Source organism: Vidua chalybeata, chromosome 7, assembly GCF_026979565.1.
Source record: "Vidua chalybeata isolate OUT-0048 chromosome 7, bVidCha1 merged haplotype, whole genome shotgun sequence".
NCBI classification, from domain to species: Eukaryota; Metazoa; Chordata; class Aves; order Passeriformes; family Viduidae; genus Vidua; species Vidua chalybeata.
The window spans coordinates 33,238,109-33,250,145 of record NC_071536.1 but is presented as its reverse complement, the minus strand read 5'-3'; the positions used below and the strand labels follow the sequence as shown (position 1 = coordinate 33,250,145).

Sequence of the window (12,037 nt, the reverse complement as noted above, 5' to 3'; positions counted from 1 at the left end):
CGTTTATATTAATACCAGCCGTGGCACTTTGCAAGCACTGTGCACCAATAAACTGTACAGAGACATAACTTCCAAGTTTGAACAATTTCTTTCCTTTAATATCCTCTGAAAGGCTTTTGAAACTGGCAACTCTAATGTGTGTGGGAATAAGCAACACATGATGGCAATAAGTTTGCTATTAATGGAAGGAGTCTGCTGTGTCTATGGGTAACAAACCCCAGTATCTTTTCATTACAAAGGAGCTTATTGTTACCTTATCACTTACTGTGGGATTTCACTTTGCCTCTCTGGTGATCTGTCTGATCTATTAAGAAAAGCACTGAGCTATGGACAACATACACTTTATAGCAGTTTTATATTTCTGTAGTCCCTGCTGCTTCTGTTAGCCTACTTCCCATGAATTCCAAATAGAAATAAGGAAAAAGAAGAAGGAAAAAAAAAATCCAGAGTATTTACCAAGTTTCTCACAGGTAAATAAAATTAACTGTGAGGAAAATGAGGCAAGTTCATAATCAGGAGCTGGAAGTGGTGCTGCATTCCAGGACATGACTACTCCAGCAATAGTTGTACAGAAAAACAACTGAATCCCCCAGCTCCAGCACCTACCAAAAAAATCTTCATATGATACCACTGAAGTACTTCTACATGTCACATATTTTATACATACACATATTCATATTCCTCATAATATATATATGAAGTTCCTTCAGCATGACTGTTTCTGTCCTATTAATTAATTTTCATGGCTGAATTTGAAATATAGGGCAGACAAAACTAAATAGTACTTCATCAGTGTTAATTAGTGCTAGAGAATTAATCAGCAAATGTAGGAAATCACGATGCACTTTGCAGAAATGCATACAGCATTAAGTAGCATTTAAATAGATGGTGATCTTCCTTTAAGAGTAGTAATTTAAAGATTATTTTCCTCTGATGGGATACTTCAATATTGAATATAAAGAGATTAATGTTCAAGGGAACCTGTGCTGTGTTGAAGGAAAATGTTGCTAAAAATAGCAATTTTTATTTAACAAACGTTTCTACAGCAACCAGAGTCTCAGAAAGAATTAAAAAGTTTTTAAAATATCCATGACATCAGAGTTTTCTGATGTCTACATGCTGTGCAGGTGGGATTATTACCCCAGGGCTTCCTGTGCTCTGGGAGATAACAATTTCTTCATATAAGAAATAGGGTGTTTCAGGTCCAATTCTGCTGATATGTGAGCATTTCTTCCTCAGTCCTCAAGAAGGTCAAGGATTGCCTACAAAACGTGACCCAAGGTGTGGTGCCAGAGACAACTCCTATCTTTACCTTCTTCAGCAGCACAGTACCTTTGGATCCCGACTCAGAACACAGCACAGAGGTTTCTGCTGGCTATCGGAGCGCGGCTCACCTGATTCCTGAGGTCCAGCTTGGGGCAGGGACGACCTCCATTGTAGGGCTTCTCCTTGAGCCACTTGGATCGGACTCTCACCCCCGGTCCACAGGAAGAGCTGCAAGGAGACCAACTGGACCAATCGCTTAATTTGCAATCAAACGGGCACGGGACCGTGCAAGGCTCTTCAATGTAACCTAAACCAAAGATTTAAGACAGGTTTTAATCACTGCAACCCACAAACTCCCATCCTCTGATGTGACCTGTGCAACCAACACAAAACAAGAACTTCTTAAGGAGAAGGCATTTGGCAGACTGACAACACCATCCAATGTGAGGTTAGGGTATTATTTGTGAAGAACAGCAGTGACTAAAATTAATTTTTACTTGGTTTAGTCCAAAGATAAAAAGGAATGATGTAAAGGACACACGCAGGCAAAAGTAGCTGTTGTGAAGCTGGTGGTCACCAACATGAGGTAATTACCTTCCTTATTAGACTGTGGCCATGACAAATTCTGGAGAATTAAGTGTACAGCCCAGTTGTGTACTGCTTTCTGCATTACACTGGCCATCTCCAGAGCTGGCACAGGCAGGAGACAGATACAGGCTCTCTCCCCAGCAGAGAGAACCACAGGATAGGGGAGGCAACAGAGCTCTTCTCTTAGCAGATCCCATCAGATGTGTGAGGGACCTGCCTGCCAGCTGGAGCAGTGTGGGATTTATTCTTGGGAGAAGTAGATGAAACCTGCTTCCCACACCTCACAAGTTGTCTTTACACCTCTTTCCAAATGCTTTGCATTTTCTGGGTTTCAAAAATTGCATTTTAAAGCTTTACTTTTACCTTAAGCTGGTTTGACATGAAAGCCCTCACAAGATCATCATCTCTTAAAATCACAACACCAGACATCTGCAGGACCGGCACCTCATGAATTAAAACCCAACAGGTTCCTCCAAAAAGGCACAACCCCACAGCTGTTATAAGAGCTGGCATATGGGAAGAGAGACTTTGCAGAGCCCAGCAGTGGCTGTGGAGCTCTTGGTGTATGGAACAGCAGCAGAGGGTGGCCAAACCCTGGGGGTCTCCAGGGAATTAGTGGCACCAGACCTGGGTTGGCAGTGTGGAATAATTCCTGCACCTTCCTACTTACCATGCTGCATTCATTCTCCCCGGTTCCTATTATCTGCTTGTCATGTCTGTATGTATTATTTTAATTTAAACAAAAAAGGGATTTCATGTTAGATCATGAAAACCAGTGGCTGCTCAGATCAGCCTTTATTAGAGGCAGCTTCATCCCTCTGGCAGCTCTGGCAATGATGGTTGTGGAAATAACTGAACTTCATCCCTACCACTGTTCTGATGTTTCTCATTTTTATGCCCTTTATTTCTGTTTGGTTTTCATCATGCAAACACACCCTCTTGATTCCTCACCTACAGAATACCAAAATAACTCATTTTGTGACTCTTTTAGGAAGGGTTTCCCCTCATCTACCCAGGTGACAGTCACTGCAGCACAGAGAGAAAAAACACCCAAACAACAAAACTCAACCCAGAAGCAGCTACTGTCCAAAACCCCCAGACAACAGCCCCAGGCAACCATGAAACCCCAAGGCTGAGGCACAGAGATTATTCTGATTCAGAGCTGGATTTACTGGCTGAACTATGCCCAAGCCTGCTGCTCTGAACCAGAACTGTGCTACAGCCTGGGCATCACCCACAGCAGCTGCCCCCCTCCTGCTCTTCACGCTGAAGTCAGTATCAAGAAAGGTTTCAGGCTTATTTAGGCATCCATCCGCTGGAAAAGATCTTCCTTCTAGAGGTACAAGAAATACTGATGTTGCTTTTGTAAACAGTGCCTTAAAAAACAGCAGCAGCTCCTTCAGCTCAGTGCTGCTCTATTTCTCCTCTCCTGATTCCCTGTGATGGTGCTGCTCCTGTTTCTTTACGGCGGCCACCCCGCAGCCTGACAGCTGCAATCATTCCCCACCTAACTCACGCTGTAACTCTTCCCCAGCGCTGCAGACCTGAGCCCATACAGCGGGCTCTGGTTTTCTTTGCTGCCTCTGATCTCTCTCTGTTGTGGGGCCTTGGCATTTGCAGCTCCAAAGCCACTGGAATTTGGTATCTTAATTATTTTTGACTGAACCCATTCCAGTGATATTGGAATGTCTGAGATATTTCAACTTTGTATGCTTGCCTCAGTGAGATGACATCCATGCACACACATATACAAATATTTCTAAAACAGACTCACTTTTTTCCCCCAAATAAAACTCTTACATATCCCACTGATATTCTGTTCCATCTGCTTAGGTTGCCACTCAAAGCAATTCATAATACATTATGATAAGTAAAAGAAATTTTCTCGTGATAGATTTATGAGAAGCATTTCTTAGGCAGTTCTCCAAAGAGTTCTGTTCCACCATCGCATGAAATATCATCTTTCCTTGGGCTGTGTGACAGCCTGGGTAATTAACTCTCAACAGAAACAAAGAAAGTGCCTTGTTTCAAAGTAGGATTAGTCAGAGGGGTTATCAACTTATCAGAGAAGGTAAAATGGGCTAAGTCTTTAGGCAGCTCAAGATCTATGTCTATAATAAAAAGAAATATAAGAGAAAAAAAGAAAAAGACTACAAAAAAAAAATAAGGAAGATGAAGGAAAAGTTACAATAAACAATCTTATACACAAGAAAGATGATTGTACAATGAACTGGTAGAATGATGGCACAGGTTGCCCAGAGAACCTGAGGATGCCCCATCCCTGGAAGTGTTCAGTGCCAGGTTGGATGGGGCTTGGAACAACCTGGGATAGCTCACTGGGTTCACATGGTGACCTTTAAAAGGTTCCAACACAGACTGTTCTGTGAAGACTGAAGAACCTGCTCTATTCCATCCACAGGAAGTGCTGTGGGTTATCCCTCAGTGAACCACAGAATTTCCAAAGACATCCCATTGCTAAGAGGCTGCTCATTCCTTTTTGAGCTTCCTCACCTGTATTTCTTAACTACATCAAATATAATCAAATACTGGCCAGCTACAGAGCACTACACTTCCATATTGTCCAGAGGAAGCTGATTCTCCATACTCAGCAATGCTACAAAATCAAGATGGGAACATAACTTTCCTTCAAGCCCTCCTCACAGACTGCCATTACTCTTCTATCAACCACTTAGGGTTAATCCTACACTAAGGTATTTATTCATAGAGCACAGATTTCATTCAACCAAAATTTTCCTCCAAAAATGTTCCTGTGTTGTGCCCTCTCTGCTCAGACAGAGAATGCCTTCATGGCTACCTTTTTATGATGAGTAGTAAATAACATTGTACTCAGCTCAGCCATTGCCTGTGAAATCAGGGTATTTTTTTTTTTTTTCTGTAGGAGCCAAGCAATAATTTGCTGTTGTCAGGGGACTAAAAAGACCCACAATAATCCTAGTTTTGGCATGCCTAGAAAACTTGTAGCTTTGGCATGATGCACAATACTAAACAAACAAAAACCCCAAGGCCAATGTGCTATTAAAATCCATTAATAAAGAACTCTACATTCAAGCCACCATCGAGAGAAATATCCTTACCATAACAAAATATGAATAAAGTAAATAACATTTCTGAGCTACTGTTGCTCAGCTTGGGAGACCAACTCAAGGCTGAGTTTACACAGCTGGTTTTGTCAGTGTCATCCTTACATTTCCCACTCATCCATCACATCCCTCATTTTTCTCCCCTCTGTAAAACCTGGTACCAAATAATTGTTATGTTTCCAAAACCTTCCACAGAAAAAGATGTTCTCTACTTCCCAGCCATGTTCAGCCTGCTTTCCTTGTATTCTTAGATTTTTTTCTTGAAGCTTCCTTTAACCTCCTTTTTAAAATTATTATTACTATTATTATTCCTCAAAATCTCAAACACTGTTAAAATAAAGCTCATTTAATACAGAGAGAGCAGATGAGAGCCTCTGTTCTACCTGGGCCAACAGCAGACTCCTGAACACTACAGAGCTGGAGCTGCACACACAGATGTCACACCAAGTTATTTAAGTTATTTAAGTGGGCACTTTGAAACATGCTACTGGGAATTGGCAGGAAAATTTGATCTGGATGACCAAATAAGCCTTTTCTACATTTAAGTGCTATTGTTTTTCTACTGAGACACTGTCAATGTACTGGGATGAACAAATGCATTTACCTAGGCTGCACAGCTCATTTTACTATGATTTATTCATTAACAACAGTGTGCTTGTTGCTCAACAAGCCACAGATGGAGTCTATAAAGTGTCTCTAACAAACAAAGCACCCACAGATCACACAGGATTTCCTGGGAAGGTTCACACACACAGTGTAGCAGCCCTGACTCCCCTCAATTCTCCTGTGCAGCCCAGAGACAAAGCAACAGCAGGTGGATAAAGTGAGGACCATGGTCTGGTGGCTGTCATGGAATCACAGAAGGTTTGGGTTGGAAGGGGCCTCAAAGCTCATCTTATTCCACCCCCCTGCCATGGGCAGGAACATCTTCCACTGACCCAGGTTGCTCCAAGCCCTGTCCAACCTGGTCCTGGACACTCCCAGGGATGGGGCAGCCACAGCTTCTCTGAGCCCCCTGTGCCAGTGTCAGAGAGGCACAAATAGATGGTGCAAAAACTCTTATTGTCCCATTTTTGCTGTGCCACCCAGCAGAGCCAAGGCAAAGGAGGCAGCTGGGTGATGGGCTGGGGGAGTTGTGCTGGGAGAAGAAGGACATCAGTGGGTTTACAAGCTAACATCAGGGATGCTTCCACCTGACTCTTGTACTTCCAAAAGATAAATTTTCTGTGGCTGCAAGGTCTGCACACAGCATTAAACAACAGTGCCAGCAGCATTCCAGGAGGCTGGTTAAAAGTGATGCGAAAATAAATATTTCTCCAGCAGCTTTGGAAACAGATGCACCTCTAATTGAATTGGCTGTAAACTCATTTGTATCCTCTCTAACATATTTCATGGTTTCAATTAACAAACTTCTAGCAGTTCTACCCTTGTTAGTAAACCTTGAGGTGCTTCATAAAACTCAAGGTCATTACTGTGAGAGGGACAATTCTGTGCATCGCCACAGCTGCCAGTGGTAATAACACTGCTAATTTCCCTTGGAGTCTGTGGGACAGGAGAGATCACCCTTTAACAAACTAGGGAGCAGCAGAGTGGACAGTGACACAGGAGAAATGTTTCTAATTACACAGACCAAAGGTAGAGGGGAAAAAAAAATTGATTCATTCTGCAATTAATATTCACATTCACTTGATTACTGAGTGTGAAATATCACAAAATAACACCAGTAAATCCAAGCAGTGCTAAAAATCTAACAGCTAAAGACTTTATAAAGGAGACCTGGTGGACCACAGCATTTGGTGGGCCAAATTCTGCTCAGCTGAAGCTGTGGGATCTCCTGCAAGGCAAATCTCTTGCTTTACCTCAGGTTAAAACTCAGCATGGAGTATAGAGTGCAGCTCAGAGACTTAACCCACCAGGTGATCATAGTTCTATGGCTGAGGCTTTCCCAGTGTGCCAAGAATAAGGCAGCCACTGGCCATGGGCCACGTGGCACAAACAAAAGCTCCAGAAGCTTTGTGAGCTGCAAGAGGAGCACCTCGTCCCAAATAATCCCCGCTCAAAATCTAAATCCTGCTTCAAGGGAGAAAATTATTAACTGAAGGGAACTAAGCATAGTAAGTCTGGGAGACTTAAGTTGCTAAAAACTTGAGTTGCAGCTGAAAAGGATTTAATCTTGCCACAGAACAAATGTTTAATCTTCTTTTTTTACAGTACACAAGGATTTGAGAGATTTTACACATTATTAGTTTGCTGAGAAATTTAGGAGATAATCTAATTTACATTCAGTAAATGCACAGCCAAAAAACCCAGCAAAAAAAAACTTCCACATCAAATACTTTGCAAGGCTCAAATAATGGACCCTTAGCTAATTCATTCCCACTTGCTCAACAAAAGATGCACATGCTCACGTTATCTCATAGCAGACTGATTAGAGATTCTAAATAGACCAGAGAGGACTTGTAAAAAAGGCTGGTAAGTTTAACTCAACATTATTGTTATTGAAATTCATCCAAAGGTTGGCTTTATTGCTCAATTTCACAGTCTCTATAAATCCCAAGGAGGCAGTTGAGTTGATGCTGAGTTTGCATTATGATTTCTAATTTCTTTTGATTCTGCATTACAGTTTTCTTCCTTAAAGAACTTCCAAACTTGGCATTAGATACAAGCCCTGGTAGTTGATATATTTAATCTTTTAACTCAATAAGGAAATCTTCATTAATTAACACTTTCCTTGTACCAGATTGCAGAACAAGCTGAGAGCTCTTCCGGAGAAGGAGTCTCGTCTGCTGCCTTCTGAGTGCAAATAAATAAAGCAAATAAATAGGACTTCAGAGTGTAAATTCATCTCACAGAGAACATGTGATGCAGGAGGGCAGAAATCCACTGCACAAGTCTGTCCAGGCTCCAAAACCAACTGTGGGAATGATGCTCCCTCTTCCCAGGGCTGCTCTCCCATGGTGAAGTGCTGGCCTGGCTGCTTGGGAGCGCTGACATCTTAACAAAGTCCTTACTCAAATAAAAAAACATCCACTGGGATCAATAGCAGTTAGGGGAGTAGCTCAGCTGTGTTTTTCTGTATACTTTGCTCATCACTCTGCCACTGGGAAAATCATCTGTTTTCTTCAAATAAAACAGAGTAGCTTTTTTTTTTTTTCCCTTAGCAGTGTTTGAATCCTCTCTATATCAGGAAAAAATCAGGAAAAAGACTTAGCTCACTGTATTTTATTATGGATTGTTTGCCATATTTTTTTTCAGGCTACTCAAGTAATAGTACAAGCATGTTTTTAAAACATACCCGAAACTGTGCTTATTTTCTATTATTATTATGCAAGAAAACAAGACTTTTTTTAAAGCCTGAACACAAGCCGTGCACAGACCATCAAATTCCCTTTTCTCCTACACCTGACTTCTCTCAGAGGCCTGATAACACAGCAGCTCTGAAAATAGATGTGCACTGCAGAGTGCTCTGAAGATCAATACAGACTTGGGTAATTTGGACCAGGCAGGAAGAATCTTCCAGAGCCAAGGGTCCATCACTGGGAGAAAGCTGCCACCAAATGTCACTGCAAGTATCTACCCCCCTCAGTAAATCATATATGTCCTGAAGGTCAATGGTTTCAGGCTCTGCTGGAGCACACTAAGAAACTCAATTTCAGACTTTGGGACCCTCTGTGGAAAGCATCTTTCTGCCAGTTTCTGAAGCCATGACATTGGGCACTGTCAACACAATATGCCACCTCATTTCTGCTGCCAAGCTGTGACCCCAAGACACAGAAAAGCCTCATTTGCTTGACAAGACAACTTGCCTTGAACAATGTTATGGCTTTCATTTGACAGAATGGGACACGCTGATGCATCTCCCAGCATCCTGATAATTAGCATGCATTCTGCACTACAATATTGCTTTTATTTCAGACAAAATAAACCAGCAGATGACTCTGCAGAAGACAGGAACATTAATTAGATCAGTGCGCAATTAATATTATCAAGAGGGCTCACAGCAGCATGAAAAAAAAAATTATCCTTAAATGTACATTCCTAGTTCATTAACTGACATACTTATGGGTCTCTGCTCATGAGCAGGTCACACAGGCACTGGAAGGGCAGGGGAAGTTGTGAGCCAGCTGTGACCTCCACAGCTCCCTCCCGAGTGCCACGGGAGGTGAGTGACACAGTGACCCCTGCCTGGCACAGGAGGTGAGTGACACAGTGACCCCCAAATCAATACATTAAAATCAACAGTCTGCCTCAATTCCTTCTCCCATCAAAACTAAATGAGAAACCCAGCTGCACACTTTAATTATACAGGTGCTGTTTTAGGGATGCCATGAACCGTTACCAGCACCAGGAAGATCCATGAATGCTCTCCCAAAATCCAGGTAGCTGCTGCCAGGTCCCATCTGCTTGCATAAGGAGTTTCACTCCACCTATTAGAGGTCACCTTGCTGCAGAAGCATCTAACCTCCTTGAATAAAGCTGTACTATAAAAAACATCTGACAAAACCTCGATTTTGCAGGAGGGAACAGTCCTGGTTCTCCACAGCTCAGGCACGGGGAGAGCAGTGACTCATTTATATGATGGAAAACCTTGAGAGGGAAACAGGACGTTTCTGTGACACTAGCAGGCCCCAGCACAGAGAATTGATGTACTGAATTTCTGATGGACTTTTGTTTCAATTTTGCAGTGTGACTTTGAGCTCTCTGGTTGTGTAGTTCAATCTCCTGAGCTGGAGGACTTCAGTGAATTCAGAAGCAGAAGGCAATGCAATTCTGTTAAATAACACTATTTTTAGTGGTCACTCCCCCATGTTACCAAATACAAATGAGAGCCAAGATTTCACAGTGGGAATATCTGTCTGCACTGAGGGATATTTGAAGATTTGCAAACCAGCCTCTCAGTAATTTAATTTACACAATCCTCATTTGCAAACCTTGGAGGATAGAGAGCTATTAAAGTGTATTTCAGGCCCAGGAACAGACTAAAGTAGGATAAATTCTCTACTACTCATCAGTATCACAGGGATAATCCTTAGAACAGACTGAGCTGAAGTTTAAACTTAATCTTAATTAAGTTGCTTCTGAAAATCTTCAGAATGCACCAGACATTTAACCCTTTAATGCCCCTACAGTACAGTACCTACTATGTCCAGCTGCCACAGGGTAAAGATATGGAATTGTCACTCTCCACTCAAAAATTATTTGTCATCCATTTATTTGCCTGAAATTCCTGCTCATCAGAGCTGTATAAAAGGCAAAAAGGTTAAAAAAACGCTGAAAAAACCCCATGTAAGACATGAGAGGAATCCTATGAACTACCACCATGTCACTTCCCAGTGCAGCCACACATCTCAGAGGGATCATGAAGCTCTCCATGAGCAGTAGAAGCACAAAGATCTTAGGACTAGAATATGTAATTCATGAGCAGGATTAAGCTAAATATTTCTTCATACTTCCAGTATAGCATATTAAATGGAATGACATGAAGGGAGAGAAAAATGTTAATTCTATCTTTGTATGGTAACATTTTATTAGAGCCTTGCTTCATAACAGGCTGTATTTGTGACAAATGTGTTATTAAGGCCAAAGAGATGGGCCACATTTCAAGGAAATTCTCTTTCCCCAGCCTGCTGCAGAAATCAGGGCAGGAGATCACCCAGTGCATTAACCTGCTATCACAGCTCTCCTAAAGCTCCCATGGACTATTTCTACACTGAGTTACAACTTCTACACTAAAAACATTCCCGAGTCCCATACATGAGCTTTAATCAATCTGCAAAAAAACACAAAAGAAAAGATCCCCTAACTGAGCCTAACAATAGAAACAAAAGGGATGGACATGAGCAAGGGTGGGCAGAGGTGGTCCAACAAGAGACAGCTGATGGTGAATGTCAAACATGAGAAAGTCTGTTTGAGGTCAGTAAAAAGCCATTCCTTCATAAAGTCTGGCACTGCCACCTCTTCAAAGGGGTCATTTTATGGAATGCAGCAAAAAGCATAACAGTAATTTGGGCAAGAAGATAAGCAATAAAGATGTGTATTTAGAGCCAAGGAGTAACAACAAACATCACTCTGACTAAATGCAGCACTTACAGAGGATGCTGCTCCAAAAGCCAAGTCTCTAAATATTTTTTCTTAAGATGCATGCTTCCTTTCTCTAAGAAGATAAAGACCTAGAAGAATGTGCATTTCTGTGTACTAATGCCTCAGGGGAAGTCTTACCTTGCTTTAAATATGCTTCTTTGATAGCCGGTTTGACCCATTCAGAAATAACTTTTTTGATGGCTGTTTATCTTTGATTCTGTTGCCAGGAAAACACAGAGAACTCAATGTCTGAACAGTTGTCCTGTGATCCAATTTCATTTGATAAGTCTTTTAACATCCATAAAGGAACAACCGTGGCCAAATTTTCTTATGGTGAACAGATTTTGAGGAAAAAAAAAAAAAAAAACCACCAAAGGAAAAGATAAGGAATAAATCACCATTCTTTGAGCACTGTTATGGGAGCAATATGTAAAAATGCTGTAGTCAAACAAGAAATGGTGGCCAGGTCCTTCCCAGGCTCTGTGTCTGTGTTACAGCTCCCTTGGCAGCCACAGCTGTAATTAAAAGTGTCACCACACCTCCAAGGAGACACGTAGGGATGTCAGAGAGATTCCAGAGCAGAACCCAGCCAGGATTTCAAAGCTAAATTTAGAAGCTATTTAGCTGTGAGAGAGTAGAAAACAGTCAAAGGTGGCAGTGGCTTCAAAGAGTCCTGAAGTGGGGACTCGAGGGCAGGACAGTCCTGTGATCCAGACTTAATTCCTATGTCAGGGGATGGGATAGACAGAAAATAAGGTGAATTTTCAGCTGAAACTTCTTCCTCAAGCAGCCTTTGAAAAGCTTTCCAGTAGCAATACAGCCATTAATAAAATCCAGTCATGTAATAAAAAGGCCACAGAGAGAGACTGTGACAGTTTTGGCTGGGGTAGAGTTAATTTTCTTCACAGTTTCTGGTATGGGGCTGTGTTTTGGATTTGTGCTGCAGTGTTGATAAAACAGGGATGTCTTTGTTATCTCTGGGAAGTGATTAGAGAGAGCAG

At 41.8% G+C, this 12,037-nt stretch overlaps 1 protein-coding gene across 1 annotated transcript in view; it reads right to left on the bottom strand.

Annotated features, from left to right (window-relative positions):
- The window catches only part of THSD7B (thrombospondin type 1 domain containing 7B), a 297,727-nt gene that overhangs the window by 75,298 nt on the left and 210,392 nt on the right, over positions 1-12,037 (bottom strand). Inside the window, exon 19 of the mRNA XM_053948041.1 lies at positions 1,395-1,573. Coding sequence (XP_053804016.1) covers positions 1,395-1,573 — 179 coding nt within the window. The remainder of the gene's footprint in view (positions 1-1,394; positions 1,574-12,037) is intronic.